This window comes from Schistocerca americana, chromosome X (assembly GCF_021461395.2).
Source record: "Schistocerca americana isolate TAMUIC-IGC-003095 chromosome X, iqSchAmer2.1, whole genome shotgun sequence".
Classification (NCBI taxonomy): Eukaryota; Metazoa; Arthropoda; class Insecta; order Orthoptera; family Acrididae; genus Schistocerca; species Schistocerca americana.
Genome location: NC_060130.1, coordinates 12878640 through 12896952, shown reverse-complemented (window position 1 = coordinate 12896952; position 18313 = coordinate 12878640). Strand labels below are relative to the sequence as shown.

The following is an 18313-nucleotide window of genomic DNA, read 5'->3' as shown; positions in this document are numbered from 1 at the left end:
TCATGGTAATAAATTTTTGAATAAAGAGAAACATTGTGTTCAGCATGTGGTGCGTGAAGTTACAGACAATGAAATACTCGCAAACTCATGAGTATCTAGAGAAACACCCATTAGTGCTTCGAAGATTAAAATAAAACATAGTGATAACACAGTTATCTCAAAACAAAACTCATGTAAATGGTAGGTTAGGTTATATTCTGATACATCTACACATCGTAACAGGGGTGTTATGTGAATGTGTGTGCTGTATGTATGTGGAGGGCCAGTTAGTTTACATGAAGACATTGAGGTATCAAATGGACTAGCCAGGAAACTTATCATTAATTCTGCCAGTTGTAAATATACTCATTCATTTTGGAGTTCTGATAAGTGTAAAGATAATTATTTTGAAATAAATGTTAGGTGGTTTTATGGATTGAGAGCTATTGGCAAAGGACACACTGCAGCAGAAACAATGTGTGTCGTGATGTATATGCCACGCCCACTTTGTAAAATGGACAAGTATGCAGGATTTATTGGAGCTGCTGTGAAATCCACTGCATGTGAGTCAATTAAGGGTGCTGCAAATGAAGCTGCTGAAATAAACGATGGTATGATTGACATATCAGTAGCTTTTGGGGCACTTGGTAGAAGCGCAGCTGAAGTTCTAAGAATTCTGTTGCTACAGTGACCAGTGGTGGATACTGGAAAGCTAATAGATTTCCAGATTTTAACCAAACATTCTTATAAGTATAAATCAGGGAATGAAGAAGGGCATATCTGTGACAGAAATTATGAAGGACAACTAGTCGTACGGAGGCCTGTGCAGCTGTTGAAATTTATAATCGATCTGTAAACTAAAGGGGAGTGTGTTACACTAAGTTCTTAGGTTGTGCAGACTCAAATGCATATAACAGTGTAGTAGCCACTCAGCCTTATGGTGAGAAGCTTATCACAGAACTGGAATGTGTTGGTCATGCCCTCCTGGATCTGGTTCATGGTGCAATTACCGCAATGCCCAGTACTCAAACAGGTCATACAGCCATAAACATTATATCCCAGCAGCAGTTGTGGATATCATAAAACCTGTTTACAGAGACCTGGCAATCCTGAATTATTGAAGAAGTGTCTGCATTGTCAGACTCAAAATCCCAATGAGTCGTTCAATAATCTTATAGCGTCAGTGTCGTCGTAACTGCCGTCTGCGTCACGTCTGCTGTGCAGCGAGCTATGCTGATTTAAGTATTAACTCTATTTTTCTTACTTGTAACTTCTTCTTCCGTGTGTTTTTGCTTTTAGGAAGCTTTAATTGTCGAGTGCTAGTAATAGTGTTCCATAGATTTTGTGTTTGTTTTGAATACAGTCAGAGAAAGTCCGTTTAGTCAGCCATAGTACCAGTAGTGCTAGTGTTTGTTTTCAATACAGTCCAGAGACAGGTAGTGCTATTTTCATTGTTTTCTACAGGAAGTGTCTAGTAACCACAGTTTAGTCAACTATCAGTCGCCTTTAGTGAATTAGCAGTCTAGTTATAAGTTGATTAACTCTCTACAGTAAATTGATTTCTTAAGATGGATAGGATGTGAGACTGCTATGTACGGACACAGGAGGAGCTGGCCACTGTTCGCAAACAGCTGAACGTGTTGATGGCCGCGGTTAGCCGTCTTCAGGCAGTGGTGAGTCTGGTGCGTTGCATGGTACACCCCAGGCTTCACCCACTGACCCTGCTGTCGACACATCTTTGCGGATACCGGGCGCGGTTGTGCCACCCTCTTCCCAAGGGGAGTGGCGGGTTCAGCGGCATTCGCGGCGCACAAGGTGGAGGGTCAGTGTGGAGGCTGGCCGTGTGGCATCGCCCGTTCTGCCTGTGAGTGGACATGTGGCCACTCCTTCAGCAAGGTCCGAGCAGGCACATGGGGGGAGGGGTTTATTAGTTATTGGGAGCTCCAACGTTAGGCGGGTGATGGAGCCGCTTAGGGAAATAGCGGAAAGGTCGGGGAAGAAGGTCAGTGTTCACTCTGTCTGCTTGCCGGGGGTCTCATCCGAGATGTGGAGGAGACCGCGCCGGCAGTGATAGAGAGCACTGGGTGCACCCGACTGCAAATTGTTGCTCATGTCGGCACCAATGACTCCTGCCGTCTGGGTTCAGAGGTCATCCTCAGTTCGTTCAGGCGGTTAGCGGAGTTGGTGAAGGCGGAAATCCTCGCGGGGTGGAATCTGAGCTAGCTATTTGTAGTATCGTTCCCAGAACCGATAGTGATCCTCTGGTTTGGAGCCGAGTGGAAGGCTTAAACCAGGGACTCAGACGATTCTACGGAGATCTGGGGTGCAAATTTCTCGACCTCCGCTATCGGGTGGAGAAATGTAGGGTCCCCCTGAATAGGTCACGCATGCACTACATGCAGGAAGTGGCTACAAGGGTAGCGGAGTATATGTGGAGTGCACATGTGGGTTTTTTAGGTTAGAGAATTCCCTCCCTAGGCCCGACAAGACACCTCCTGAGATGCGGCAAGGTAAGAGTAGACAAAATGCAACAGGGAATAACAATATTAATGTGCTAATAGTAAACTGCAGGAGCGTCTATAGAAAGGTCCCAGAACTGCTCTCATTAATAAGCGGTCACAATGCCCACATAGTACTAGGGACAGAAAGTTGGCTGAAACCAGATGTAAACAGTAATGAAATTCTAAACTCAGGTTGGAGTGTATACCGCAGAGACAGGCTGGACAGTGAAGGGGGAGGCATGTTTAAAGCAATAAGAAGTGCAATAGTATCGAAGGAAATTGACGGAGATCCGAAATGTGAAATAATTTGGGTGAAGGTCACGGTTAAAGCAGGCTCAGACATGGTAATGGGATGTCTCTATAGGCCCCCTGGCTCAGCAGCTGTTGTGGCTGAGCACCTGAAGGATAATTTGGAAAATATTTCGAGTAGATTTGCCCAACATGTTATAGTTCTGGGTGGAGATTTTAATTTGCCGGATATAGACTGGGAGACTCAAACTTTCATAACGGGTGGCAGGGACAAAGAATCCAGTGAAATTTTTTAAGAGCTTTATCTGAAAACTACCTTGAGCAGTTAAACAGAGAACCGACTCGTGGCGATAACATATTAGACCTTCTAGTGACAAACAGACCTGAACTATTTGAAACAGTTAACACAGAACAGGGAATCAGTGATCATAAAGCGGTTACTGCATCGATGATTTCAGCCGTAAATAGAAATATTAAAAAAGGTACGAAGATTTTTCTGGTTAGCAAAAGTGACAAAAATCAGATTTCAGAGTACCTGACGGCTCAACACAAAAGTTTTGTTTTAAGTACAGATAGTGTTGAGGATCAGTGGACAAAGTTCAAAACCATCGTACAATATGCGTCAGATGAGTATGTGCCAAGCAAGATCGTAAGAGATGGAAAAGAGCCAGCGTGGTACAACAACCAAGTTAGAAAACTGCTGCGGAAGCAAAGGGAACTTCACAGCAAACATAAACGTAGCCAACACCTTGCAGACAAACAAAAATTACGCGAAGCGAAATGTAATGTGAGGAGGGCCATGCGAGAGGTGTTAAATGAATTCGAAAGTAAAGTTCTATGTACTGACTTGGCAGAAAATCCTAAGAAATTTTGCTCCTATGTCAAAGCGGTAGGTGAATCAGAACAAAATGTCCAGACACTCTGTGACCAAAAAGGTACTGAAACAGAGGATGATGGACTAAAGGCCGAAATACTAAATGTCTTTTTCCAAAGCTGTTTCACAGAGGAAGACTGCACTGTAGTTCCTTCTCTAGATTGTCGCACAGATGACAAAATGGTAGATATTGAAATAGATGACAGAGGGATAGAGAAACAATTAAAATCACTCAAAAGAGGAAAGGCCACTGGACCTGATGGGATACCAGTTCAATATTACACAGAGTATGCGAAGGAACTTGCCCCCATTATTGCAGCAGTGTACCGTAGGTCTCTACAAGATCGTAGCGTTCCAAAGAATTGGAAAAGGGCACAGGTCATCCCCGTTTTCAAGAAGGGATGTCGAACATATGTGCAGAACTATAGACCTATATCTCTAACGTCGATCAGTTGTAGAATTTTAGAACATGTATTATGTTCGAGTATTATGACTTTTCTGTAAACTAGAAATCTACTCTGTAGGAATCAGCATGGGTTTCGAAAAAGACGATCGTGTGAAACCCAGCTCGCGCTATTCGTCCACGAGACTCAGAGGGCCTTAGACACGGGTTCCCAGGTAGATGCTGTGTTTCTTGACTTCCGCAAGGCGTTCGATACAGTTCCCCACAATCGTTTAATGAACAATTTAAGAGCATATGGACTGTCAGACCAATTATGTGATTGGATTGAAGAGTTGCTAGATAACAGAATGCAGCATGTCATTCTCAATGGAGAGAAGTCTTCCGAAGTAAGAGTAATTTCAGGTGTACTGCAGGGGAGTGTCGTAGGACTGTTGCTATTCACAATATACATAAATGACATTGTGAATGAAATCGGAAGTTCACTGAGGCTTTTTGCGGATGATGCTGTGGTATATCAAGAGGTTGCAACAATGGTAAATTGTACTGAAATGCAGGATGATCTGCAGCGAATTGATGCATGGTGCAGGGAATGGCAATTGAATCTCAATGTAGACAAGTGTAATGTACTGCGAATACATAGAAAGAAAGATCCCATATCATTTAGCTACAATATAACAGGTCAGCAATTGGAAGCAGTTAATTCCATAAATTATCTGGGAGTATGCATTAGGAGTGATTTAAAATGGAATGATCATATAAAGTTGATCGTCGGTAAATCAGATGCCAGACTGAGGTTCATTGGAAGAATCCTAAGGAAATGCAATCCGAAAACAAAGGAATTAGGTTACAGTACACTTGTTCGCTCACTGTTTGAATACTGCTCAGCAGTGTGGGATCCGTACCAGATAGGGTTGATAGAAGAGATAGAGAAGATCCAACAGAGAGCAGCATGCTTCGTTATAGGATCATTTAGTAATCATGAAAGCATTACGGAGATGTTAGATAAACTCCAGTGGAAGACTCTGCGGGAGAGACGCTCAGTAGCTCTGTACGGGCTTTTGTTGAAGTTTCGAGAACATACCTTCACCGAGGAGTCAAGCAGTATATTGCTCCCTCCTACGTATATCTCGCGAAGAGACCATGAGGATAAAATGAGAGAGATTAGAGCCCGCACAGAGGCGTACCGACAATCCTTCTTTCCACGAACAATACGAGACTGGAATAGAAGGGAGAACTAATAGAGGTACTCAAGGTAGCCTACACCGTCAGGTGGCTTGAGGAGTATGGATGTAGATGTAGATGTAGACCAAAAAATGTTTTTCTTGTAATGAAGACACTAAAGTGGGGGTCAGTCATGCTGTTATTGCTTTTAATGATGGCAACATTGGTAGCGTGAAAGTGCTACAACATATGGGAATTAATTCTGGAGCAAACTGCATCAGAGAATTTGAATGGATGGACAAGGTTTGCAATGGTAAAGCACTGTATGCAGCACAGTTGGCCACTACGGAGTCCAGAAAGAAGAAAACAAGAAAAAACTTAAAAAAGGTCAAGAGGATGATATACAGTATGGTGCAGGGTGCTTCTGAGTGACTAAAAATAAAATGTTAAGCATATATTGAGTTACAGTCTATTAAAACTTTAAAAACTCTTCTTGAAAATTTACATTTTCTCTTGCATTTTCCCTAAATCTCAGAAACTACTTCGAGTAGCGAATTAAAATTTTCAGGGAGTAATAACATACGTATTCTGAGTCTTCTGAACTAAAAGAAGAACATAATATTATGCATAAATAAAATTATTTAGAATAACATACAAAAAAGTACACAAAATTTTAACTGTGTAATTAAAAAATTGCATTTCCAAAAGCAGTGGCTGAAATGCAATTATTGTAAGACTCAGAACATATAGTTTAATGTCCTGTAAAAGTTTCTTGTCAATGGCTACAGTTGTTCCTGAAATACGGGGAAGTTAAGTCACCAAATTTAACATTGTCAGGATAGGGCGTTCAAACTCCCCTTAATGCACATTTTCTCCTTCCTCCACTTGGTGAGCAACACATTTATAGTATTTACACAACAGCAGTAGCTATTTTCTTCCAATTTCTTTTTGCAGGCATACCATGTCCCGGGCTTCAAGGGACGTGTGGGGTTTATAACCTCAATGAGTGAACACTTCTGTGGCACGTGCAACCGTTTACAGATAACAGCTGATGGCAATTTGGAGGTGTGTCTCTTTGGGTATTCAGAGATATCTCTCAGGTGAGTGATGAAACATAGAATAATCATGTCCAAGTGAAAATTCATGCGAGGAAACCATAAAATTACTAGAAGACTGACAGAGTGATCAGTATTTTACCTTCAGGAGGTGAAATTCCAAAACTTCTTATAGACACATTCGTTCCTCTTGTCCTCACATTAGTCATGGAGTCCGAGTGACCTTTGAGACCTTCAGAAACTTATCCCTCTTTCCTCTCTCATGAAGGAACTGATATTTCCAAATGCTGAGTATAGAATAATACTTTCAAACTGTTTGCCATGCAGATTAGGTATGTGGTTGGTATATGGAAGAGATAAACTGCAGTTAAATCCAGCAGGTATGAAATGAGTAATCTTTTCTTGAAGTTTTCAGCTTGCACCCTCCTCCCTCCCAGACATACAAACCAGATACCTCTAGCTAAATAATTTGTGAGTATATATAATTTGCCTCTGTCAGCATCATGTTACACTAACCTATTTGTGAGATTAAATTAAAGGAAGGTTATCAGAACTGGAAATTATGTAAAGACATTTTTGGCTATGTCCCTGTGTTGTATTAAAGTTAACACAGTATTTCTGTCCATGTGATGGTAACTATGATTCGCCAGCCACCGTTGCCGAGCGGTTCTAGGTGCTTCAGTCCAGAACTGCGCGACTGCTACGGTCGCAGGTTTGAATCCTGCCTTGGCTCAGATGTTAAGTCCCATAGTGCCCAGAGCCATTTCAACTGTGATTCATGATTATCAGAGTCTATATGTTCCAAATAAAAATTGGAACTTCATGTGTATAAATGTACAAATTATTAGACAATGGGACCAACAACTGACACTTTTAAATTGATGACTAGACTAAGACTTGGCGATAAGTTTGTTTCAGGACATGGTAAGGGGGGTGAGGGGTGGGAAGAATCAGCTCTCTCTTTGTGAGCATACCAGAAATCCTTTATCAACCGAAGGTAAAATAAGATATAAAAATACAGGGTCAAACAATTAATTTAAGTATCTTAAAAACCAAATGACTAATAAAATTGGAAGCTAAGAAAAGTAAGTTCATAGTAAGTAGGGTGAAACACAGGGGGCTGCAACATATTGCCATTGTTGTTTGACTTGTCTATCAAAGAAAAAAGAAATGGATCAAAACAAAATAAAAGTGAGAATGGAAATGTATCAGAAGCAAATAGGAATAAGCAAGGAACATATTCTTTAATTAAAAAAAAAAAAAAAAAAAAAAGACATGTGAGGCAGATGTTCCTACAATTTTATGTTCAAAGCACAGCAGCCTGTGAAAGCAAAATATTTATGACATTGAAAAAAGAAAATCAGTGAGTGAAAAGTGTGTGTAGGTGAATTGTGGTGAAAGACTGGATATTGGAACTTCTGTTATGCTGCCCAGTATTAGTTGACTTGGTAGTAAAGGAGCAAGTTTGCAAGGGCGGATAACTGTTTGGCTACGTAAAATAGAGTGGGAGTATGGAAAAGCTAGTCCAAGATAGGATGAAAAAGATAACAGCAACTTAAAAAATGAACCCCATGAACCCCATTCCCATCTAGTGAATGCAGTGGTTGACAATATCTTGTGACATTCACCTATAAGGCTCAAACAATAATTGCTAAATAAAAATACAAAATGTTGACAAGACTGTATCTAAGCTGTCACTCTCTTTTGAAACAAGGGTGTTTAAACCAACAAACACGCAGGAAAGCAGGGACAACTCACACACTAGAGAAGGATGGGCAGTATCATTGAAGGAGTGAGCATGAACCGTGTGGAATATGTGTGGTACAAGTAAAAAAAAAAAAAAAAAAAAAAAAAAAAAAAAAAAAAAAAAAAAAAAAAAAAAAAAAGTAATGATAGTAAAATTTCAATCCCCGGAGCGGAAAGACTTACCTTAGGGGGAAAAAGGACAGGTATACACTCGCACACACGCACATATCCATCCACACATACAGACACAAGCAGATATATATATGTCTGCTTGTGTCTTTATGTGTGGATGGGTATGTGCGTGTGTGCGAGTGTATACCTGTCCTTTTTTCCCCTTAAGGTAAGTCTTTCCACTCCCGGGATTGGAATGACTCCTTACCCTCTCCCTTAAAACCCACTTCCTTTCGTCTTCCCCTCTCCTTCCCTCTTTCCTGATGAGGCAACAGTTTGTTGCGAAAGCTTGAATTTTGTGTGTATGTTTGTGTTTGTTTGTGTGTCTATCGACCTGCCAGCGCTTTCGTTCGGTAAGTCACCTCATCTTTATTTTTATATATAGAAGTTTATTATTTTATTTACCGGTCTTGCAGTTTCCTTGATTTCTTGCAAAGTACAGTACAATGAAAACCTACCATATTGCATAACAAGTAGATGAGTATAAACTTCAGAATAGCATCATCGCCATTAAATGACCTATGTTTTCTTTACTAACAAGAGAAGGGACAGAAGCAATAAACACAAAATCAGAACTGCTTTTGCTTGATTACAGCAGGGACAATAATTTTTAACATCTACATTTACAACAGATCATATTTACAAAATGTTTTCGAAATTTGCTCTGTTTACTCAAATGAAAGTATTGCACTGCTCAATCATTCATTTACACTCAACCCCGACTGCTGCACATGCTGTGGGGTGTGTCATCTGGTTATGTCATATGTTCAGTGTTTCTCAACAATTTTTGGGGTATTTTGAAATGTACAAAAAGGAAAATGCAGAAAGTTATCACATTTTGCTGCACATTACCTGCGTCACAGAAAAATAATGTATACAAATCTTCTCAGATTTGCCACTGAATAACTTTGTCCAAGCCTCACAATATTTCACCAACACAACTGTTCGTCATCTTCAGGTAGTGGTGGGTCCTGTCATCACTGCTGCAAGATGTGGCTGGTGATATTCGCACAGCAGAATTGAAATTTGTCAGGCTAGAAGCAGGAGTACGAATGTGTGGACAGGCACTCCCAGTTGGATGGAAATGCCATTCATAGTAGCCTTCTGCTTATGTGTTGTGGGCAATGACTGCACTTCTGGACACTCGTGTGGTTAAGAGCTGAATTAACTCTCTGCAAGGTACTGCATCAGGTCATACATCGGAGGATCTGGTTTCTACTGTTTTAATTTCATGGCAGTCAGTGCTGGATTCTGGGCAGTGCTTAGTCAAAATTCCATATTCCTGTTGGTAAGATTGCCCACCGTATGGATACATGCCTCATTCTTAAAAACACAGTCCTAGAGTGATGATGCTGAGGATACAATTTCAGTCCTCTTGGGAAACGTGTGGTGCCCTGTATTCAGGCAGTGCTCTGCTACCATTAATTTACTGGGTGGCATTTTTGTCAGCGCTGTTGAACACAGTGTTCTTGCACAATGTGAGGTGTCTGCCCTATATAAGGTTTCCCATAATGGCATCAGATCTTATATATGATCTGTGTTTTCTAAGGTCAAGATTGTCTTTAACTGAACACAAACAATTCCTTAGTTTTGCTGGTAGACGAAAAACACACTTGATTCTGTTTCTCTTAGCGATTCTTTTAATTTTGAAAACATGCCACTGAAATATGGCAAGAAAGACATTTGCAGTGCTTGTCTAAGTATCTTCATTTACATCCCTACACTGAACTTGCTTTGCTCAGAACACATTGCAAATCTGTTTACAAGAATAAACATTCTGCTGGAACACTGTTCTTAGGTGTTACAGTTCACCAGGCAGACTGTCGGTATCTGAAATCACGTGTGCTCTATGTGCCAGGGAGTGTAAGACACTACCACATTGTGCAGGGTGACGGCAACTTTTGGACCTCATATATAACTCTGCGTGTATCAGTTTGCAGTAGAGACTAAGCCCCAGTGCTATGTCAGCTTTTCTTCTAACCGTGACATCCAGGAATGGTAAGCTGCTATCTTTTTGTACTTCCACAGTGAACTGAATATTCAGATGGAGCGAGTGCAAATGCTGCAGGGACATAGGTAGTGTCTGTATTATGTGGGCCACACCACAAATGTCTCTTCAGCATTCTGCCAGAAGGAGGAATGTTGGATATTTACTAAGGGAAATAGAGGATCTCCCATGGGAACACTGTCCACTTGATTAAAGTAGTTGGTGTTACATAAGAAATAGGATGAGGTATGCACATGTTTAAACAGCATCACAATTTCTTTCTCAAACTTGCTGCTAATAACCTCTAATGAAGGCTGCAGGGGCACTTTTGTAAGTAATGATATAACATTTGAGCTAACTAAAAGATCTGAAAGTTCTAGTTTAAGCATCTTCAGGTATTCTATGAAATCCTCTGAATTCTAAATATGATGGTCATAGTCATCCACATGATAAATTTCAAAGCTGTCACGTGGAAATTGCCAGTTGCATCTTGCAGCAGTGATGGTGGAAATCACCACCACCTGAAGATGCCAAAACGTTGTGTCACTGAAATATTGAGGGAGGGACTTGCATAATGTTATCTGGTGGGGAACCCAAAGTGTTTTTGCAACAGATCTATTAGGCAAGCCTGAAAAGTCACATATACTCCAAGCAGTAAGTACCTGTTATAAAATGGTCACATTAGTGAGCTTGGCAATTAATTAAGAGTTTATCAATAAATTTGGCTTCATTTTGCAAGAAATTGTGCTGTGTTCCAGTACTCCCTCTTCAACAAAACTAATGTCAGTTTCTGCTCCACCTCTTCAGCCCGAGATCCTATGTATACTCTTGAGCATTTGTGTAAGATACCTGTTTATTTATAAAAATAAAAGTAACTTCTATCATGACTTTCCCATTCTTGTCCAGTGGGTTTGTTATCCTGCTGTTGCCTACTGCAGACTACAAGATTACTGTTGAAGATTTCTGCAAAGTTTTTCTTCCTTTTTAGTGTACCAACATTTCACTGTGTGGTAATTGCCTGGTACTGTTTAACGGGTGTTTTAACTGTTGTTTCAGAGATGCAATACGAAGCAAATGCAGTGAGGATGACTTGCTTTCCATGATTGGGGCAGCAGTGAGAAGAAAGAAGAAACAACATGGAGGTAAGATACATTACAGCAAATGTAACTCTGTAGATAGAAAGAAAATTTCTGCTTAGCAAGTCATAGCAAACATAAGAGCAAAATAGAATGAAAAGCAACAGTGATAGAACCTGTGTTTTTTGTGTAAGCTTGAATTTAATTTTTTATTTAGTATTCATTCTGATTAATGCCCATTGGTCAACAGTATATTTCAGCCCTAGAATTTGGTTCTGCAAGGTCCACCAGATAACCATATATGGCTGTTGTAACTCCTTTATTGGACTTCAGAAGTTTTCCAGCAACAAATCTTTTTTTTTTTTTTCTTTCTTTCTTTCTTTTTTTTTCTTTTTTAAAAAAAAGCTAAAATGCAGAAAACATCATAAAGCAAACACTCACAGAAAAGCATCAGTGTCCTTGAAACAATGGAAACTCCAGTAGGAATATCAACAATGTTGGAAAAGACAGATTACTACTTACTGATGAAGGCTGTGGCTGAAAGCTTTATGTAAGTGTCTTTTAATTCTTCCCATCTGCAGCCTAAGGTATCTTCTTTATGGTAAGTAACAGTCTGTCTTTTCCTTCATTATTCATTAGTGTTCTTTTTTTTATTGCTGTTTAGCAAGCATTGTGTGGTATATAAGGGATGTGAATAGCGTCAGATGTTGAATCATCACTCTGGAGGATATGAAGGTGCTGCATATTGGTGTGAGACAGCATTATCTGATGAGAGTTTGAAAGAAACCTCATTGTGGATGTCCATTTGGTCCCCTGGTTAAACCTTGCAACATCTGTATTTTTGGAGTATTTGGATCTGACAGTGGCCTGATGTTGGAAAGTAAGGGCTTACTCATCATCAATGTTCCAGTTGACTACATCAGACCACTACAAGGGAGCATCACTGTGTAGTGTACTGAGTACATTGTAACCTGTTCACGTCTGTGACTGCCATCTGAGAACAAGTACAGTAAACTCTTGTGCAGCTACACTTTTGGCTAGCTAGATTGACACTTGACAAGTTTCAATTTGCGTGCACCTGGAGCCAAGCATTTGCTGGTGTTTTTTGGCAATCTACTGCTAATCAGTGCACTGGTGCGTGTCAAAAGTCCAAGTATCGTCAATTCGTGCGTGTGTTGGTTGAAGCTCTAGTGCGTTTCTTATTCGTATTGCATGGTTTCATGCCACTGCCATCTATTGGAACTCCTTGGAAGTACAGTACATACAGTATTGTTCTATGGAGCGCAACGTAGGCCTGTCGAAACTGACAATTAGAGTGCGCCGCCTAACTCTTTCCACTTGTTGTCGGTACATCAAAGCTGAGTGTTTAACAGTGAACGTACAACACCCTGTTGTGTTGCCACGTGGGCTTGGGTAGAACAGAGGAAATGGCATAGATGTATCGAATGCTTTCATTTGATGGCTGCCACAGCCTGGTTTCAAAAATCAAAAGTTTGTCTAGTGCATCTCGAGTGTTGTCAAGTTGTGCATTTGTGTGTGTCTGATTTGAGGTTTTGTGCTCCCACTATGTGCCTTAAAGTGTCCAGAGATAAAAGGGGCCAAAAACCATAAAGGACTCAGTCGAGTGTCTGTAAAAAGAACACTGAACGTGACTAAGGGCACATAACATAAAATGAATGTGATCTTGTTGGAAAAAGAGCATCACACTTTGCAGAGAATTGATGCTGGTGAGCCACCCACAAAAGTTGCTGCAGAGTAGGAGTACAATTACTGATCGGAAGACAAATCGATCAGGAATTGAAAAATTTTTGTTCCATCCAAGCATTGGGCAGCGCAGTGAAATCTTGAAAAACAATGAGAAAAGGTGCACATCCTCAGTTAGAAGAGGCATTATTTTTGTGGCACGAATAAATAAGAGCCAAAGGTGTGTCAGTTTCAGGTCCTCTAATTTGTCAAAATGAGCTAATGAGCTGATAGAAGGAAAGAAGCAAGAATTCCTCGGAAGTAATGGCTGGCAGGATCATTTCAAGAAGCAGCATGGCATCCATGAAATTGCCATCAGTGCCAAATCATTATCTGGGGATGAAGCTGCTATGCTGATTTTAAGAAGAAACTGCACACAATCATTGACAAAGGAGGTTATACTGACAATCAACTTTACAAATGTGATGAAACTGGGTTGAATTACAAAATGCTGCCAACGAAAACCCTTGCCTCTAAAGAAGAAGAAATGGCTTCCAGATACAAAAAAATCAAAGAAAGATTTACTGTCCTCGCTTGCAGTAATGCCACTGGCAATCATAAACTGTGTCTTACTTTAATTGGCAAATCCAAAACACCAAGAGCATTTAGACACCAACCAACCAGCTTTCCCACTGAGGTACACGAATCAGTCTTAAGGCATGTATGAACAGTGCCGTGCCATCTTCAGAGAGTGGTTCCAGGCAGAGTTTGTTTCAGCTGTAGTAAATTACATGGAAGGAAAAGGACTTCCTTGAAAAGCGCTACTTCTTGTGGACAATGCTCCTTCTCACCCAGGTGATCTGCAAGATGGGGATATCAAAGTTGTATTTCTTCCACAAAATGTCACATCTCTATGTCAACCGATGGACCAAGGTATTCTTGAGGCGATGGAAAAACATTACAGACACAAGATGCTGGAATACTTAATAGGTGTGATTGATGCTGCAGATGATTTTGTGGAAGCTCTTAAAAAAATTGATGTTTTAAGTGTCATTCATTGATTGCTGAAGCTTGGAATCTAATTCCTCCAGTTCCTCTTGTTAGGTCTTGGAAAAACTCTTAGATCGTAAGGCAACCTAAGTGGTGGGAAGGAGGAGACAACACCGAAACTCAAGCTGACATAATTTTGGTGAATTTACTGGAGAAGCTGGTTGTAAAGACACACACTTCGAAGACATTGAAGAGTGGATGGAAAATGGCATTTTTTCATGTGACTGAGGATGAAATCGTCCAAATTGTGACCGATCATAAAGCGTTAGAAGACTATGTTTCTGATGATGAATCAGAGAAAAATATTCCTCACACATTCTGTTACGAAGTGATCCAAACTGCCCTGGAGTACATCAGCCAACAGGAGGAGACGATTTATCCTGAAATAGTTTGATTTCAACGTTGGAGATGTATTGTTGCAGCAATAGTTTCTCAAGCAAAAAAAAAAAAGAAAAAAAGGCATTCGTGACTTCGTTACCAAAAAATAAACTCTAATGAAGCATCCTAGAACTTCTATGTCCATAACTTAAAAAGTTTTTTTTTTTTTTTTTTTTACTTTTCTTGAAAGTTCCTCTGGACAGACTTTTCGTTCCTTTGAGTAATCTCTAGATTTGTTTCATAATTTTGTTCAGTAGTTTATTTTTTATTCAAAAGAGTAGGTAATAAAATTAAAACTCCTGTTTTTTCCTGCTGCCAAATAAGGGAGATTTTTTCTGTAAGAATGCAAAATAAACGAGCTTTGTTATACAGCATTTAAAAACTTTGAGTTTTCAATCATAGTTTGGTGCCTTTTTAACATGTCAACACAATTTTTTCAGTAAAAAAGTGTAGGGTTATTTGCAACCATATCAGTAATGTTTTACATACCCTACGCACGTTTTACGATCGTATTTCGCAATATTGACGCAATTTGGAGTGTTCACATGTGAAAACAGGGGGACTTTGATTTATCTGGAATTTTCGTTATCGGAACTGACCACCGTCCTGATCATTTCGGATAAACAGGAGTTCACTGTAATAGTCTCCTTGCAACATGCTGTGTCATACAGCTAGGAGCAGCCAGACTATGGAATTGCCGTCCTGCGCATAGGCTGCCATTAACACCCAAGCAAATGACTGCATGTGAAGTGGTGCCATGATCAAGAAGTACGGACTGCTAATGAATGGCGTCACATTATGTTCACTGATGAGTCCCAGTCCTGCACTGCTCCAAATGACTATCGTGGAGAAGTTTGACAGTGACCCGGGGAGATGGGGAGAGGTCCCATTCTTCCACATTTTGGGGGGGGGGGTGGGTCACAAAGGAATCCCATGGTGTGGGGAGCCATTGGGTATGACTTCAGGTCACGGCTTGTAATGGCCGTGGGAACTCTGATGGTACAGCAGTGTGTAATAGTATTGTGGTGCTATTTTTCAACAGGCCGGTGCTTGTCCACATGTAGTATGTGTCTCTTTAAATTGTCTGTGTGATGTTGATATACTCCTGTGGCCAGCAAAATCCCCATATCTGTCCCTGATATAACATTATGGGACCAACATGGACGTCAACTCCATCCCACTGCCTGTATCCATGATTGCAATGTCCAGTTACAACAGTTGTGGATCACCTTTCTCAGGAGGGTATGCAGCAGCTTTACGACATCCTCCCGCACTGTCCAGGCCAGACAGGGTGCATTGCTGTATTGATAAGTGTGCTCAAACTGATAAGTTCTGTGTAAATTTGACTCTGTTTTGTTATCACTGAAATAACATCACATACCCTCTAAATTAGCTATGTTTCAATTTGTTTTCTCCCCACCTTCTGAGTGTCTCACTTTTTTTCAAGCAGTGTAATTTAAGACAGACTTAAGAATATGAAAATGGGATGGCATATCACATTGCTATTCAACTATGCCCCTAAGAAAATTGTAAGATAATGGAGAAGAGCAGGTGCACTATTACACTGACTAGAACGTAAACTTGAAGATAGAATTATATTGTGTAACCTATACCGATGACATAATACTAATTGACAAAGACATCACTGATATGCTAAAGCAATTTGAAATATTAAGGGAGCAAGCTAGGAAAATTGGACTACTAATTTCACCTGGAGAAAAAATTCTTGGCTGATACCAAAATGGCACTGGGTGAACTTATATAGGCAATGACATAGTATTCGGTGTTAAATAGTTTAAATAATTTGGTGAAAAAGACCACTGAACATCATAATGAAAAGAAGGCCATAGAATCCAGACTTCAGAAAGTACAAACTGTCTCTCAGTTAACTAAAAGTATTTTTCCTGGAACTCTAAAATCTAACATTGTACAACAGTGATCAAATTAGAATTTCTTTATGCATGAGAGAGACTCTTTGTCCAGCACAAGACATGAAAACAGCAAACTGAATTAGAAGAATGTAAAATTGTAGTAAAAATCTTAGGTCCAAGAATAAAGGATGGGATACATCACACAGAACCCAGTGTGAAATCTCCAGGCAAATTCCTAAAAGCTCTTGTTACAATGTGTCTCCAAGGAATCCAACTTGTGGGACATACAGAAAGAATGTATCCAAACAGGCAGCTCATTGGATTCCCACATACTTGAAAAATAAGATCCTACTGATGAAAACAAACAGGAAGAGACCTTAAGAAATTGGAATCACCACATTTACAGTATTCTGATGTAGTGATGAGTCACACAGAGTGCAGTTTCGCAGTAGCTTGATCGATGCTTGTACTTGTGTATGTAGTATATGCAAGTGTGTACAGCGTCTCTTCTGGTGTACTCACGATATGCTAATTTAGTGGCCGAGCAGTAAACCGGATCCCTACTCGGTTCCAGTGTGCTGTGCTAATTATTCTTCTTCACTTGACATTTATGCTTGGAGCTGCAAGAGAGGCCATTTTCCAGATAATGCCACAAAAACAACAAATTCTCAGATATCAGTTTAACTTACACGCTTCAACATCATAGACAACATTTCACATTAATATGTTGCAGAACACTAGATTAGTGTTAAAATTGCCAGAGTAAACATTGTTCTCCATGTGACAGATTGTCAAAAGATGTCCAAAATCGATAAATTTTATATCTCTGCACAGAGAAGCAGCTGGTTGCTCATTGTCATCTGTGGTGCTAATCAATGGGTCGAGCTCGTTGCTGGCACAGCGCCACCTCAGAGTAAGTGGCCCCTCATCCCAGCAGGTGTCGATGTTTAAACACCCGTATAGCTCCCAAGACCTACTGCGTCTGTGGATAACTCCATCTCTGCACAGAACTTCCCACATTTCCCACACAGTGGGCCCTCGTGTCTCTTACACACAATAAATCTTCAAACTTATTTCATTGGCTAAGTTAAATTTCGAGTGTGATGTGCTATTTCGTAAAAAATAGCAAACGGTAGACATGGATGTTATTGTGACTCTTTCCTAAGGCAACATTTGTGTATTACACTTGTAGAAGTGCACTGCAACATAAAACAGTAGACCGTAAGTTCAAACAATGGAAACTCCAGGTTGGAATATCAGCAGTGTAGGAAAAGATAGAGTGCTAATTACCATAAAGATGGCACGTTAAAATGCAGACAGGCACAGTTAAGACACTTACACATAAGCTTTTGGCCACAACCTTCATCAGAAAAAGAAATAGAAATACACACCATTCATTCACACAAGCAAGCACACTGTAGGGAAGCAGCCTACTCACGCTGTAGTAAATTCACATCAGTTTCCATTGAGTGTCAGCCAGTCTGCTGTAACTAGCTCTGACGTCATAAATGTTGCGCAATACCTTAAAAATCAAGCAAATGAACTAAAACTTTTCTAGCATGTCAGAAATAATATTAAATTAATGTGTGTTAAATATCAGTTCGATAACTTCAGCCATTTCCGAGATTTGGACGTTTTTCTGGAAAAATCATTGGCGCAACAGAACAGAGCTAGAGACTTCAAAATTTATATTTAGATTCATCTTTCATAATGATTTAATAAAAACAGTACTTTGGATTTCACATATTAAGATTTTAGTGGAAATTCATGATTTTCTGGTTTTCGTCTCAAAACTGAAGGAAGCGAGATAGATTAAGTAGGTTAATAAATAAGGCTAGGTTGTTTAGATTTAAATAGGTTGGAGGTCCGCTATGATTATGAAGATGTGTAAAGTTTCTTTTTAATACCTATAAAATTATAGCGATAGCGGATCTCAACAGGGCCAGTTCAGAGCTCATCTAGTGCGTGCAGGGCAATTAAATTAATTCTCTCGCCTAAAGTATTTAACTTAGCCACGTCAAAATTTTATTATCAATACTTACCTGCGTGCTGAATGCACGTTTAAATTAAGAGCTTCTTCGGCCATCAGCCAAAGAAGCTATAAATTATTATGTAACTTGAAGTGGTGC

The 18313-nt window shown here is 40.0% G+C and overlaps 1 protein-coding gene across 1 annotated transcript in view; it reads left to right on the top strand.

The window, feature by feature from the left end:
• LOC124554882 (molybdenum cofactor biosynthesis protein 1-like) overlaps positions 1-18313 on the top strand; it is a 65289-nt gene that overhangs the window by 22664 nt on the left and 24312 nt on the right. The window contains exons 5-6 of the mRNA XM_047128552.1: positions 6122-6267; positions 11183-11268. Coding sequence (XP_046984508.1) covers positions 6122-6267; positions 11183-11268 — 232 coding nt within the window. The remainder of the gene's footprint in view (positions 1-6121; positions 6268-11182; positions 11269-18313) is intronic.